Source organism: Chenopodium quinoa, unplaced genomic scaffold (genome assembly GCF_001683475.1).
Source record: "Chenopodium quinoa cultivar QQ74 unplaced genomic scaffold, ASM168347v1, whole genome shotgun sequence".
Classification (NCBI taxonomy): domain Eukaryota; kingdom Viridiplantae; phylum Streptophyta; class Magnoliopsida; order Caryophyllales; family Amaranthaceae; genus Chenopodium; species Chenopodium quinoa.
The window spans coordinates 87,403-104,348 of record NW_018742589.1 but is presented as its reverse complement, the minus strand read 5'-3'; the positions used below and the strand labels follow the sequence as shown (position 1 = coordinate 104,348).

General features: G+C 34.3%; 1 protein-coding gene across 1 annotated transcript; it reads right to left on the bottom strand.

The window, feature by feature from the left end:
* Positions 1 to 10,050: 10,050 nt before the first annotated feature.
* Positions 10,051 to 15,447, bottom strand: LOC110721076 (preprotein translocase subunit SECY, chloroplastic). Its single transcript, XM_021900191.1, has 8 exons — positions 15,134 to 15,447; positions 14,291 to 14,445; positions 13,805 to 14,190; positions 12,763 to 13,062; positions 12,589 to 12,678; positions 12,198 to 12,321; positions 10,862 to 11,025; positions 10,051 to 10,517 (listed from the first exon to the last, which is right to left on the bottom strand). Exons 1-8 carry the CDS (start codon positions 15,319 to 15,321, stop codon positions 10,290 to 10,292), a joined length of 1,635 nt encoding a protein of 544 aa, XP_021755883.1. The 5' UTR covers positions 15,322 to 15,447; the 3' UTR covers positions 10,051 to 10,289.
* Between the last annotated feature and the right edge of the window lie 1,499 nt (positions 15,448 to 16,946).

The following is a 16,946-nucleotide window of genomic DNA, read 5'->3' as shown; positions in this document are numbered from 1 at the left end:
GCTTTTCGCAGGGGCGAAGCCAAGGAGTTTTGGAAGGCTCCCCGCCTCCCCCGTGGCCTAAAAAATTAATTAGAGTGGATTATGTTGAGTCCTAACTTATGATTCCTAGCTTCAGCCTTAGTAATTTATGATTTCTAAATTCGCTTCTAGCTGTTTGCCTTTCCTTAGAAAATATCTATTGTCTATATACGAGTATAAAATATGTACTCGTATCATAATAAATAGTTATAAGTCCGGTTCACCTAAAATACGTCGTGTAAACACAGATGGAAGGTATTTGGTACCTTACCCTTAGCTGAGGAAAACAGGAAAGGGGCAGTTCACAAAAAATAGTGTGTGTGACCTAAAAAGAATGAAAACCACTGGTGTAAACAGTTGGTGATGCGACTGCCTAATAATGATGAAAACAAAGGAAAATAAAAAGGAGGTTTTTAATGAATCAAATTAATACACCCCATTCAATTTATTATTTATTCTACAGTATTTTTTTATTTAATAATTATTTATATTTATTAAATTATACAGCTAGATAGCTAGGCTACTAAATGTTCACTTTTGGGTTGGTTTCACCTAAGCCGAAAGTCTATTATTCTTTTTTTTTTTTTGGAGGTCAAAAATTAACTTTTTGCTTGAAATTTTTATTTTTCAGTTGAATATTTTGTGGGCTTTTTTTTTTTTTTTTTTTTTTTTTTTTTTTTTTTAAAAAAAAAAAAGAAGACCAAATTCAGTGGACCGGTCATTGGCGTTTACTTGACTTAATTTTCTCTCTCCAAATATGCATGGAATACACGTGGGAAGTTTTTTTTTTTTTTTGATAAGAAAAATACAAAAGTTAGGTAAGTCTTCTCTCACTACTATACCCTAACTTATCTAAAGAAATAAAATAAGAAAAATTAGCATCTAAGTGGGAAGTTCTTAGTTGTATCATACTATAACATGATTTTCGTTTGACGTTAACTTAACACCGTTTGTTTACTACTACACACTTTGCATGATTTTGGACTAGATAATTTACACATTATCGTTTTTAGTTATTTTGTTGTTATCAATTAAAGTACAATAATGTCGTTCATGATTTCGTATAGAGCTATGTCATTGCGTATGCTTGTTGATCTCTTGCTCAACTACCTTATTGAGTTCGATAGTGAATGGTTATTGGTTTTCTTTGTTCGGAATTAGGGTCTGTTTTCTTACGTTGAAATTTAGTTCACTTCAGTTCAGTTCAATTCAGTTCACTTCAGCTCAGTTCAGTTCAGCTCCTAATTTCCTTCTCTTATAAAATATTCATTTCATTTCATTTCACTTCAGTTCAGTTCAATTTAGTTCAGCTGAGTTCAGTCAATGAGATCAGGGCCTGTTCTCATTGACTGAACTCAGTTGAACTGAACTGAATTTTATAAGAGAAGGAAATTAGAAGCTGAGCTGAACTGAACTGAGCTGAGTTGAACTGAACTTCAACGTAAGAGAACAGGCCCTTGGTGTTCAAGATTAATGACGTATCAACATTAATTCAAGTTTTACTAACAATGATTATAAAATCAATTTGAGATAATATTTTGGCAATCGTTTAGAATTTTATGCAAATTAGTTTCTTACAATTGATACTGTATTAATGCTGGAATAAACTATAGATTACAAATTTACAATGCTTCTATCCATTTGCATTAATGTTTGGTTTTCAAGGATTACATGCCGATTCACATTGATAAAATAAAAAAGAAGAACAAAGAGTATGAAATTAACTATATCGTCAGAAGACAATACAAAGTTGCTCAGCCTTGCTCACTTTCTCTTAGAATTTGTTATACATCCGGGTGTACAGGTAATTAGCTCATTAATATTTGCTTATTTATTTAAATGAGTAAAAATTAATGAGTAAATTACTCGAGTGTACAGAACATGCTCTCACTTTCTATTGAAATATATCATATCTTATATTTGGGAAGATATTATTTGGGAAAGATTATCTTTTGTATTATAGTTAATTTCCTAAGATTCTAGGATATCTTGTGTTCTAGGTTAGGAAGATTGTAACTATTATATATTGTGTGAGAAACTCAAGCAATTCTATTCCAATTAATTTATAATTCTCTCTATTTTATCATGGTATCAAGAGCAGGTTATTTTTTTTAAAAGCAATTCTATTCCAATTAATTTATAATTCTCTCTATTTTATCACTTTCTACACCCAACAATATATGAAATTACATTTTTCAATCTAACAATACACCCGACCATTATTGTGAATTTGTGAGTATGATGAAATTTCCATTTTTCTATCTAACAAGTAATAATACATATCATTGTGAGTATGATGAAATTACAGATTTAATTGTATTTTATTTGTACCTATATAACCTTTTCAATCAATATTTAGTTCTACATTTAAAATAACCTTAATTTCACAAATTTTTGTATGTGGCTAACCACACCGTGTGACCAACCACAATTTTATTAATTTTTTTTTTAAATATCAAACTCTTCTGTCTCTTCTTTTCTTATCTTCTTCTCCAAGCCAAACCATACATCATCAACAATTATATCTCTACTCCACCCATTTTCTCTCTTCTCTTTTCTTAGCTTCTTCTTCAAGCCAAACCACACATCACCAACAACCATATCTCTACTCCACCCATTTTCTCTCTCCTCTTTGCTAAATTGGTGTAATTAAAGTCCGAAATTGTAGAAATTGAGTGTCAAATTGCTGTGAAAAATTGTGATTAATTATCCTTAAGATCACCAACAACATTTGAAGTATTGAAATCGATGAGAACCAAAGAAATGTGAGCTCGTTTTCTTCGTGGAATCTTAGATCGAACATTCTACGTCAAAAATTGTAGGGTGTTACTAGTTTGGCCAGGGGTACTTGTAGGATGTTACTGGTTTGGTCAGGGGTTACATGTAGGGTGTTATTGATTTGGTAAGGGTGTTACTGGTTTGGCCAGGGGTTACTTGTAGGGTGTTACTGGTTTTGGTCAAGGGTTACTTGTAGGGTGTTACTAGTTTTGCTCAAGGGTTACTTGTAGGGTATTACTGGTTTGCGGTATGGGGCTTACAAGCAACCCTTGAATAAGCAACAAGTAACCATTGAATAAGTAATTCATACAAGTAACCTTGAAGTAACTCATATAAGTAACCCCTGAATAAGTAACTCATACAAGTAATCCTTGAAAAAGTAACTCATACAAGTAACCCTTGAATTAACTCATACAAGTAACCTCTGAAAAAAAAAATACAAGTAACCCCTTTAAAAAAATACAAGTAAATCTTGAAAAAAATAAAAAATACAACTAACCCCTGAAAAAAAAAAATACAAGTAACTCTTGAAAAAAAATACAAATAACCCGTGAATAAGTAATCCATACAAGTAACCCCTGAAAAAAAAAATACAAGTGACCCCGGAATAAGTAATTCATACAAGTAACCCCTGAAAAAAATACAAGTAACCCCTGAAAAAAAAATACAAGTAACCCCTGAAAAAAAATACAAGTAACCCTTGAATAAGTAATCCATACAAGTAACCCCTGAAAAAAAATACAATTAACCCAAGAATAAGTAATAAATACAAGTAACCTGTGAAAAAAAATACAAGTTGTTTCGGGGTTTTCTGATGTCCTGCGGGAGAGTTACAATTCCGAGACTGGAACCGGACGCCTGTACCTGCAAAACAAACGGATGCTCCGGATGATTGGAGATCCGCCTCCGACGGTCAAGTTAGTACTTGATTAAGGAGTAATTAATGCGGAAATTAAAGTGATTGGGTCTCTCTAGGTGAGAGTGTTTAATGTGAGTAATCTGCGTTTTTGGTGTGTAATCTGCGTTTTTTAGCGTGTTCTCCCTTAATGAGGATTAAGGGAGATATTTATAACCTCGGGAAACGTGTCAATCTAGGTTTAGGTTAACCTTGGGCTGATTGGGCTTCCCTCGGAAGTTGGGCCTAGGTGACCGGTTATCCCAGGTGTCATGGGAAGGACACGTGTCGTGTCGTAATTGGTCCATAGTGGACGGATCATTGCCTGACACGTGGCAGGCTCCTATTGGCCCATGTGACGGACACATGGCGGAACCTGATTGGTCCACTTGTCAGATGGTGATTGGTGGGGAAAAATCCCCTAATCACAAGTAACCCAAGAATAAGTAATAAATACAAGTAACCCGTGAAAAAAAAATACAAGTAACCCCTGAAAAAAATACGAGTAACCCCTGAAAAAAAAATACAAGTAATAACCCCTAAAAAAATACAAGTAACACTGACAAAACCAGTAACCCCGTTATGCGAGTGAATAGTAACCCCGTTATATGCACGTAATCCGTTATTTTTATTGATTTGGTAGCAGGCCACACGGTGTGGCCTGCTGCACCAAAAAAGCTCTACCTTAATTTTTTTTTTTTTCAATAATCTAAACAACAAGTATATTTTCATAAAAAAGATAAAAGATTTTCCAATACTACTGGTTTACTCAAACTATTATTCTTCTTTCTTCACTGATTATTTTTTCAAAGTGTTCACATCTCTTTTAATTCATTATTTATAAATATGAAATTAAATTAAACCTTTTTTTTATTTTTTTATTTATTTTTGGAAGCATATAATGATATAAGCTAAAATCGTGTAGTACTTTCGACATATGCAACCTTTTGAACAACTCGGTCGTATATATATATGACGATATAGTGAAGGAAAACTTTTGTATACACCCGGTTTTCAGTAATTTACTGTACATCGGGTACACTTTTGTCACATTTAGTGTCACTTTTGTCAAATTTAGTGTCACTTTTGTCAAATTTAGTGTCACTTTTGTCAAATTTATCAATAAAGCATAAATAACTCTTATATATGTCACAATAACTTTTGTGCGTTTTAGTGTAACTTTTGTACATTTTATTGTCACTTTATAACGGATGTTTAGTAATTTACTGAACATTCGTTTTATTTAAAAGTTTGTGTATAGTGAAATAGTGGCCTAGTAGTTTGATGGGTGCTTAATAATTTTATAACAAAGAGTAAAGATGAAAACAACATTAATGCTTCCAAATTATAAGGAGTGGTTAGCTAACGCAAATCATCATCATATTCGATTAATTGACCATAAGAGTAATGTTAGGCCAATAATTAATGGCTGGATGTTATTGAATAATCGGTTAAGTATTTTGCTACAGTTTCATAATAGTTCTAACGCCAAGTTGCCTGTATTTAATACAAAAAGTCATCATAGAAAATGACAATAATATTTATGATGTTGAAATAGACTAAAAATACTTCTTCGTCTTTTGTCGAGTACTATATAACCCGTTATTGGAGTTTATACTCACCTTCTGTTTTACTCCGTTTGAATGAAATTCTACTCATCTATGAATTGGAGGTGGGATGTGTTGGACAAGCCTACATGTGGGACCAATAAGCCTGGCCTATTCGCACGTTATGTATGTGGCCAACTATACTATGTGACCGCTTATAAAATAACAAAATAATCCATGTAATAATAACTAAGTAAAACTACAACATTGACAAAGTAACTCTCTTGTAACACTGATCAAGTAAACCCCTTATAAGAGTTGTAATATTGATCAAGTAACCTCTATAATGACTGGTTACACGGTGTGACCAACTATATATAAGAATTTGTATAAGCCTATAATCTATTGAAATAATGTGTTTGAAACAAGTTAATAAGAAAAAGTTATGTTGAAAAAGGCTCGTGATGATTTTTTAAAATAAGGGCCAATGCTTGAACCGTTCATGCTAGGTTGTGCCAACAAGCCTCTGTTGTGATTTTTGACACAAGATTCAGTAGCGTTGCCTCTTGAGTTGCTTCGGACTTGTGACGGGATCGGGCTTACGATGAAGTTGTTTGGCCAAAGTGTGCCAAACTTAGACGACCGACCAATTCGTATGGCCGGACTATGCCCACACGTTTTTTCTTCCATTCTCACTATTTACATTAAATTAAACATGATTCATTTAATTAAAATCGTAACGCATGCTGGTTTTCAGCATTTTATAAAAAAAACTACATATAAAGCTCATAACAAATATTTATTCTAATACCAGTATATAATTTAATTAAATATGTCACTCATTGCTAAAGTGAATTTAAATTACGTACGATAAGCAAGTGTAAGAAACTAGCTCCTTTGGTTTATTCGGTTCTTCTTATTTAGAATTTTGGCATATAATTTGAAGGAATATTCTAAATTATTCACAATATGCAAGATATATAAAATGCAGTCAATTTTAAAGTAAATTTATTTTCATTCGTTTCATCAATAAATGTTATAAAAATGTAAATTTCTATAATTTTGTAAAATACATAATAATTAAAGATATTAGTAGTTAAAGATGTACATTGACAATCAATTAAATTAGGAAGAACGAAAGAAAATGAAGGGATGAATTAAAAGGTAGAAGTTCATATCAAGGCAGAAGCCAATTAGCTTTAGAAGCTTATACAAAGGCATAATCATGATATTTATACTCTAATTAGTACCTAGTCGGAGTAGGTAATGGAATGTCTTTGAAGAATAATCTACAAGTGAAAAAGGTGAAAGCATATTAATAACCATAATTATTCACTTTCTACATAAATTAAAAGGGATTATAATAGTATTATGGAATGATTTTAGTAAGGTGAGATTAACAAGTGTCCAAAAAGGATACAAACATAGGATGATGATAATTAATTAATATAATGAGGTAGATTGGGTGGTTTGATTAGGAGTTAAGTAAAAAGGGTTAAGCAAAGAGATAATAATTATCCTAATTGGATTTTGTCACGATGCACAAAAAGTAGAGTCAAGAATATTGAAAAGGCAAAGTTATGGCGTTTTCTACTCAAACTACAAGCAAACTTTAGAAAAGCCATTAAATTAATGTTTGTTGTTTAGTAGAAATTTGTTAATAATAGAGTATTATTAAAATAAAATTAATCTTCACATCTTTTCATATATACTCCCAACATGCAGTGTATGTATGTTCTCTGGCTCCCTGCCCATGTAAGATTAGCCTTTTTAGAATAACAACAAAATCTTCTCAACCACTCTTATTACGTCCTTTCCACTTGTTTATTTTTCTCTGGATCTACTTGCTCTAGTCACTAACTAGATATGTTAAACCTCACAAAATGTATCGACGTAAGAGGCTATAGCAGTTTTCTAGTTTTTCGACTTTTAATTTAGAATGTATACTTTATTTTTTACTTATATTATAATTTTATAATCTGCTTATATTATGTGATCATATATTATAAGGTTAATCATTTCAAATAAATTCAGAACTAGTAAAATAAAAGAAATTCATTTAGATGAGATGCATTTTTTTTTCTTTATTTAATATCGACTTTTATTTAATTGAAACTTTATCTCTATCTCTATCTCTTTCTCTTTCAAATAAGTGACTTTAAAACCATTCATTTATTATTCTAATACTATATCTATTCTTCATTATTTATATTTTGATATGACAAATAAGATGACTCATATTAAATCATTGAAAATTTTAAATTAAAACACATACATGATAATTCTTAATTGGAAAGAAATATAGTAATATGGTGGGAGATTGGGAGTGGTATTACGGAGTATTAAACAAGAGTAGGCCCTAGAGAATGAAACCAAGTTTCAAAAACTGTTTTGCTTAAAAGGGGATAATATAAAAGATAAAGCAATTGTCCTACTAAGGGCCTGTTCATATTTACCGAACTGAGCTGAACTGAACTGAACTGAATTGATTGGAGCTGAACTAAACTGAACTGAACTGAACTAAGCTGAAATGAATATCTTATGAGAGAGGGAAATTAAGAGCTGAACTAAACTGAACTGAACTGATTGGAGTTGATCTGAACTAAACTGAACTGAACTGAACTGATTGGAGCTGAACTGAACTGAACGAACTGAACTAAAAATAAGTAAATATAAACAGGCCCTAATTTATAGTGTTTGTAAGTGTTCATATCCATAATTATTGATAATGTTGTTGTGCTGTGATTTTGTGATCATTTTATTTTTACCAATCACACAATGTTTTGATAGCCAATATTGGTTAGCAATTCACTTATAATTAAGTTAAAATTCTTGTATATACATTAGAAAAATTATAATTCAATTAAAATTCTTTTATCATTTTAAAGAAAATAATATTCTCGGACACTAAATTATTAAACTATACTCTTAATTCCGTTCAAAAAAAAAAAAAAAAAAAACCTTTACACTTAATTGACTCCTAACCAAAAGGAAAATAAATGGATGAAAGAGATTCACAACAAGATATAGTCCAATAATAATGCCAAAATTTAATAAAAATGAGCAATAAACATGACCAACTCCAACATACTTTAATGGCCCATTTATTTAATTTTTGAAGGTGTTCAACTTATTAAAGCTCCCACGCTTACCTGTTCCCTAAACCAAATAATTCAGCCAATCTAATCCTTATGTTTGCATAAAGTTTTTTCTTTTGTCACAAATGGACAATCTTTCAATTTTCTTTCCATTTTTGATTATCTGTACATTTTATTATTAATGGCCTTACCCTAGTTAGCTTTATATCTTTATTTCGTCCATCAACTACACAAATAATATTATTTGATCATGAGCAGCCAAATCTAGCGTATTACATATAGTTGCACACTACTTGCACCTTACCAATTTTCTCATTATTGGTCGTTTTTTCGATATTATTCCATGTAGATGATTTTGATTTGATTTTATTGTACGAACATGTAAAAAACGTAAATTACTCATGTATGTATGAAACTAGTAAATCATGCTTGATTCTAAGTTAAAGTTCGTCCAAGTATTAGAATATTATCCAAGGAAGCCTGCCTAAGTAACTTAGCTACACAAATGCAACTCCAAGCATTGTGAATTTGCAATTGAGAAGAACGAATAAGACTAGGACTCGTACCCTCAATAAATTTACATGGTCCAAAGTTTTAGCCAACGCGCATTGTATGCCAATATGTGTGTCATGAATAGGTTATACATCGCGATCTTTAACAATTAGAGATTTGATTTGATACAAATTGTACCAGCCAACCAGTGGTGGTACTAATATGATGAATGCAGGATTGCTGTTACTTAATACATGATGTTGGCTTTTGTAGCACATAGTAACGTAGTATCTCTATATACGCTGTATCTTTTAGTACAGCTCTTAGAATTCGAGGCATTTGACCGACGAATAAGTAGCAATCAAAGTCATTATCAACATCACTATACGTATACTATAAGCACCACGATGTTTAAATAGCCAAGGAGCTTGAGGGGACGAAGTTCAAGAGGGGGCTAAGTGGCTAACCATAGACACTAACAACCATCCAACTTTGCGGCCATTTATATTATTCCTAGTCCCTATCTAATGCTTTCAAAAAAAACAAAAAAAAAGTCTTAAAGAGTATGATTCAGCATCGATGAATAAGTAACACAAGCTCAACTTTGATGGGTCGGCTTGTGTTTCCATGGCCACGAGGGTTTATGATTCACGACTACTTAAGTGACCGTTCCAGCTTCGGTTAGTTGATCCTCTGCTCTTTCAGCAGGACCTATTGTTCTTAAAGATACGCTTCACTTTTCTGTTATATTAACATTGACAGCGTTGGTGATCCTATGCTAATTTTCTATTCGGAATATGGATATGTAACGTTAATGGTAAAAATAATTGGATAGCTAATGCAAGTCGTGTGGCTTTTGTATAAACAATCAATTTTGTCCTACTCGAAACGAGCATTGCTATAACCTCTATGTCAATTAAGACGATGTCATTGTTCTGATCAAAGGATAGAGACCTCATCTTTATCATCTAGAACTAGAGCACATTTTTTTTTGGCTTGAATGTCTTCTGTTTTGTAGGTTGGATTGGGCCCCTACATGGACCGCCTACCTCAAGTTAGGCCTGGGGAATAGTGGAGTACAAGGCCCATTCTTCAGGCCTGCAGATGATGAGGCTTGAGCCCAAGTAGATACCCACCCAACTCAGCTCCCCAGTATCTCCTTACATAGAATAACAATCAAGCAAAGAGTCTGTTGTTGATCTTGAAAACTACTTCAATTAGGTTATCTAATAGATCGTCCGCCATTAAGAATCATTCAGTAATGTTGTAAGTTTAGATTTTGTGTCAATAGTCTCATAGATACTCAGCCATTGTGTTAATTTTAAAAATTTTCGACTTATGTAAAGAAGTTTGAGAGTACAAGACAGATTACTGCACAATTTGAGGGGATTAATACCAACACATATTTACGCCATGGAAAGCTTCCCAATTTAATCCTCAGGCCTTGACTTAAGCTCACTCTTAGTTGTTTTTGTCGAGATCATAAAATTCGATGTTCTTGTATTTCTGAGAAATTAGCTCAGCTTGAACTTTTCTTGCTGTGTCTGTTGCACAACCGACAAGGATGAGGACAGAAGTGCCTGCAAACCCCCGGAATGCAGTGAGATGAGTAGCTTGTTCAACCACTGCTGGACCAGCAGCCAGAATTGCTAGGAAAGCAGAGCCAAGGACTGATATCCGACTCAGAACCTGAATTTCATCAACAGGCTCAAATTAGCATCAGAGTGCAGAAGCAACTGACATACTCTGTACAAGTTTAAAGGGCACTTCTAAAGATAATTGGAGTTATTGAAGTAGAAAAAAAAAAAAAAATGAAGCAGCTAACTAAAAAAAAAAATGAAGCAGCTAACTAAAAAAAAAAAAATGAAGCAGCTAACTTCGAACCTTTGACAGGCATGTGACGATATGTTGGAGATTGAATTTAATCAAAGAAGAAAATTTGTCTAATGTATTACTATTAGCTAGAAGAAGATGAAATAAAGCTGCTATCTTAACAGGTATAGAAAAGGCAGAATTTACTAATTTTATCTTACCGTTTTGATGTATGCAGCCGTACTCTTTCCAGGCCGGACTAGCGGAATTGATGCACCTTGACGCTTTAGTTGCTCACTCACATCATCAGGGTCCAGTTGCAAAAAAGTGTAGTAGTAGTTAAAAAAGGCTATTAATAGGATGTTTGTTGGGAGATAGAAAGAACCTGCAAAAAAAAAAAAAAAAAAAAAAAAAAAATCTTTAGTCAATTGAAAAGTTAAAAAAAGAAAATACGCATATAATATGATAGCACCACCAATTTCATAACCAACCAAAAGGCACATACAAAGAAAAAGTTAATTTCAAATTCATAGAATAAGCTGGTAATAAGCTCCTAGTGAAGGGTCAGGTGCTTACCCTTCGCCATCAAACTTTTTACTACGTACATCAATAATTCATTTGTTACTCCAACCATGTCAAACAGCGCGAGTAACTAATCGCTTAAGAGATTCACATGTGCTCTACTTAATTAAAAGTACAGGCCATCTAAGCATCAAATTAAAGTTCATAAATCAATTGTGCTAAGAAAAAATATGTGAAAGCATCCTATGAGAAAGCAGCTAGACCAGTCACTTCCTTTACACACACACAGAGACACCACAAAATAACACAAAATCCTAGAACGTATAGAGACAATATGACACGGAGTGCAAAATAGTAGCTTACGTACAAACAAAACAATGTGTTTGGATAAGAGTACAATTGGGTTGAGCTAAAGAGAGGGAGAGAAAGGATTAATAGATATTGATGATAACGATTGGATGAAAATCATACTAGCTGACTGATGAATTTTTTTTTTTTTTTTTTTTTTTTTAAAGTATCATACAGTGTTATGATAAGTGGTAGCGATTCTCTCCTGCCACTGTTAAATACGATATAGATGTTCTCTAACTTTTTGTTATTGACCAACTGCCTTGCCTAGTTGTCTATATACTTCCTCCTCCTTAAATATAAAAACAGACAGGGAGTGCGCAGATTTTAAGAAGCCCGTGTGATGAGGAGAGGGATAGACAGAAATGTCACAAGATACAAGAGGGAAGTTAGGAATCTACAGGTGAGGGGTTAGTCCTGTTATAAGGTTTCTTGTTGCTAGATTTCTGATGTAAGCAATTCTTGCTCTTTGAATAAAACCCTTAATTATTCCTTAAAACCTACTGTATATTAAAAATAAAAAAATAAAAATAAATAAAATAAAAAAAAAAACTTTTGCAGTGAAGTTACTAGAATAGAAACTCATGCTTCAGGGAAGCCATGGAAGGTGACATGGCAGTCCGTATATTCTAATTCACCTAGGGGAAAATAAATTAGACTATACCAAAAACACTAGACCGTTGTTACCTCCAGGGGTCAAAGAAACTGCAGCTTTCTTTAGGATATCTAAACCAGTGAAACGTGCAAGTGTAGCTGGAAGAGACAGTGATGATGTTGAGAATATAATAGGCATTACTCCAGCACTGTTCACCTGCATAAAAAAAAAAATTATTAGATAAAAAAGAGCAAAGAGAATAAAAGAATTAGTTGATATCATATAATAGTTATAAAAAAATATTGGCTCACTTATTAAAGAACAGAGGGTGTACAAAACTTGTCTTGATATTTTTTTCATTTCATATTTTTAGTGAGACGCCTTGATCATTGTTAAACCCTTCAATGTTGTCAACATCAAATAGAATTTGCAATATTTATTAAAGCTTGTAAAATTTAATCGATGCCTTCAAAACCAACTAACCTTGAAGGGCAGATAAGCAGACTTTTGAAGTCCTCCACTTCTACCAGAGTATCTTGATGCATAGTTCATTGGAATTTTCCTCTCAGCTTCCTGAGACATTTCGTCAAAAGCCCACATAAGCATCTAGCTTCTCCTGTTATATATACCTCTTACACTATTTATCTTCGTCCTTACCTGAACATATACAATACCAAACACCAATGACACAAATGATGCAACTATGACAGCGAGGCCAGTGTAATTTCCCTCTTGATATGCCTCTGCAGCTGTCCTTCCAAAAGATGCTGGCAAGTACGAGATGATGTTGGTGAAGATCAGTAGAGATGTACCATTTCCAAGTTTTAGGTCAGAGATACGTTCACCAAGGTATGTTGTAAATGCTGAACCAAGTGTTAACAGGATAACAGATGAAAGAACCCACTCAGTGGTGAAGTCATTGACATAGGGACGTAGAAAAAGCACTTGGCCGATTGCCTGTCAAAAAATGAGCATTTTCTCTCAATGCACCACAAAGGTTTTTTTCTTCAGGCAAATGTTAAAAACATCAAGCCAATACTAAAGCATTCATGGCTTTTGATAATACCATCAAATAATAAAATAGATTTCTGTGATCAATATTCAAGTTGAAGCATAATAATTGGAAACTTATAGTTTCACAGGAGAGTGAGTCACTAGATTAATATAATAAAACCACAAATCAAGAAACCTCTGATAAAACCATCATAGATTCATAGAAATAAACTGAAGCGCATAGGCTTTTGGGTTAAGGCCAAGCAAAATGAAGTCATGCACTCAATATTTCTAACTACTGTAATTAGGTAGTTATAATGATTAATACAGCCAGAAGGATCTACAGACAACTCTCACTTATTATAATGATTTATACAGCATGTAAATTCTGATATTAAAGTTAAATGTATCATTATGGTGAGGAAGGATGATAGCAACAACTATTGAGCTACCAAATCAGAAACATTAGAGCTATAAAGACAATTCAGCAGGGTCTCAAATATGCACTAAATCAGCACCAAACATCTAAACTCTAAATTACAAAACGATCGTGGTTATTTCACTTTTTGTAATAAAACTATATCATTTCTTGTACGGGAAAGTTTAAGATTTGGTATCTATATGTCCATATTGTAGAAAATTTTCCAGTGAAAATTCTTAAGAGTCGACAAGGTTAGCTTTTCATATTTAAATGTAACTTCCTCACCTGTACCAAAGCGAACCCCACTGAAGCATATTGGGTATACTTCTGAACCTTTTTCCTCCCTGCTTCGCCTTCTTTTTTCTGAAGATCTTGCAATTTTGGGTAGACTTGGGAAAGGAGTTGAAACACAATCTGAGCATTAATATAGGGAACAATTCCAAGGGAGCATATCCCAAGCCGTCCGATTCCACCCCCAGAAAATGAATCCAAAGTACTAATGAAACTGTTCTGATCCAAGTTACCCACAAAGGCCTCTCGATTCACACCACCAAGAGGCACATATATCCCAAGTCGAGACAATGCCAATAACCCTAAAAGTTTCAGAAATTTCCCAGGTAATGGACCTTTAAAGAAGTCCCCAAAATCAATGGAACTATCTTCAATTGCAGCTGTCAATTAACACTACCAAAATTAAAAAGACTCACTCAGACAACAACCACAGAAAAAATTATAAAACATTATAAGAACAAAGCCTGTCAAAAAACACACCTGCAACTCCACGACCTGATGATGCTCTGTCTTTTCGTGTACTACTACTCTCAAAAGTCTGCGAAACAAACTTCAGAACACCATCCCAGGTACTAGCTACATCCCATGACTTATCTTGCTCAATACCTAATGGATCAAACACTGAGCTTTCACAACTGCAATGAAAAACCAACCATTTTCAAGTCAAAAAATGCTATAATTCAGATTTATTGCAAGTTAACCTTGACTAATGAACACTCAAAGATCAAAGGTATCCCACTTCCTCAAATGTCACAGAGAGCATAAAACTGCAACAATTCTTCAAGAAATCAATAGAAACCCAATAGCTTGAAAGTTCCAATTAACAAAATTAAGCATCTAACACAGTTCAGGATGTCCATTATACAACCGGATGTACCATATACACAACATATAGGGCTCCCTCAATTGAGAATAAGCCAAAAAATACAGCCTTGGTTGTACAAAACACCCGGATGTACAATGGTAATTGCTCTCTCCAACTTAGCATACAGAAATTTACTACATATACTAATCTGAAATGAAGCAAGGTTCAACTTCTGTAATTAACACTCAATAAATTAGAGGCACCCACCTCCTCAAACTTGTCGCAGAGAACATTAAAACAGCTAAAATGCATCAATTCCAACAAAAATTAAAGGAACCCACTAACCCCAATGTTTCATAGAACCAAATCATATGCACCCAATCACCAAATTGTCGATTTCCGCAAGAACATAACAATATTACAAACACCCAATTGCCAAAATACTAAATTCAGCAAGAATTAGTTCATACTCCGTATATAACTATATTTACAGAAAATGGAAAGAAAAAAAAAATTACCTGGAAGTGGTAGTGGTGGAGAGAGAAGCAGCTGTTATCCAAGAGGTGGGTTTGGTGCGGAGGCTAAAGGTAGGCTTACAACCATGAATTCTGGGTTTATGATGGAATTTAAGAGGGGAGGAGAGAGAAAATGAGAAGATAGAAGAAGTAGAAGCAGTAGCTGCTGCGTCTGTAAAAGTTGCCAACATTATCACAGATGAACTTCTTAGTTCTTACTTGTTTGTTTCTCTTTCTCCTCTCTTGCTCTTCCTCAGCTAACTTCTGGTTTTATGAGGGACCAACCCTCATTTTTTTTTTTTTTTTTGCTCTTTATCCTTATGGTATTTTTGGGTGCATTTTATATCTGAGGGAGCCTCGGGTTATATCACGTAAATATAGGTATGTTTAATGGAGTAAAATGGTAATATTGTAAAGTAAAACCGCTAACACAAGTAGCGATATTAATATCCAATTGCTAATGGTGTCAACTATTTTACCCATGTATAATGAAAAATTTGCCAATTGATAAACGACAAACTACTTTGTAATGTTTATCAAGATGATAAAGTTTGTACTTTCTCCTTCATATTAAGGGAAAATGAGTTATGGAGTACATCTTAGAAAACAAAACAACTTCCAAGTACATACGAATTAGTAGTATTTTTTTGGACTACTACTACAACTACTCTATAGTCTGAAGATTGATATCAAACACTACTACGAGTACTACTTTATGCCAAGTTGAACTGGAAAGATCAAACTTAATACTGACCAAGTGTTAGAATCCAACTCCTTTTGATGTATTAGATTCCATTTAAGTGCTTTCCTAGAGTTTAAGTTATGTTTTCTTAGCTTGAGGTCACATTATTGTGTTACTGTCAGATCAGTGTTCACTAGGGATTCTTCTTGTATGTCATTTAAAGCTCTTCAGAGGGCGAATGATTAATGAAATCTTAAAGCTTTCTACCAAGTGTTGCCTTGCTTTTATGCTTGTTTGTTGTTAGACCTTTATAGATATTGTGTCTTACTTGCATATTAGCTCCCCTCCAACCCAACTTGATGCGCTAAGGACTCGTGGTTCGGACCCGCTTGTGTCCGCTTTGAAGTATCGGCCGTCACAAGCCCCGACCACCCGCACTCCGTCGCCCAGATAGACGTGAGTGCTCCTGAGATTCTATTGCCCGCTTGTGTTGCTTTGTGCTCACAAGCCCCTCTTCCGCTCAAAGCGTTCTTGCCGCCAAAAGGCTAGAGCGCGCCGCACGTTTCGGGGTCCAAACTCCCGGACCGTGACAGTTGGTATCAGAGCCGAGGCTCAAACCTCGTCGCAAGCAACCCGTGTAGGCACCAAGGAGGGCTACACGAAGATGGAATTCGTAGAAGAAAGGCTCGCTTGGCTCGAGGAGAAGGCGGACAAATGGGCCGAGCTCCAAGTCATTGTACACGAGCAAGCCGAGCAAATTGTGAAATTGATGGCTGACAGAGATGCCCTCCGCGAACAATTGCAATTTGTTCAAGGAAAAGCCGACGAAGCACTTGAGAAATGTGCTACCTTAACGCGCGCTGTGGGCAGAGACGCACTGGGTGTTGGTGCGGCGAAGATAAAGCCGCCCAAACCTCGCGACTACAGTGGCGCTAGAGATGCGAAAGAAGTTGATAACTTCCTCTTCGACATGGAGCAATACTTCCGAATATGTCAACTAAGTGACGATCAGAAGGTGGATACTGCCATCATGTACTTGTCCGAAGATGCTAAGTTGTGGTGGCGCACCAAGCACGCAGACATCGAAGCAGGAAGGATCAAGACTGATACATGGGCGGAGTTCAAAGAGGAACT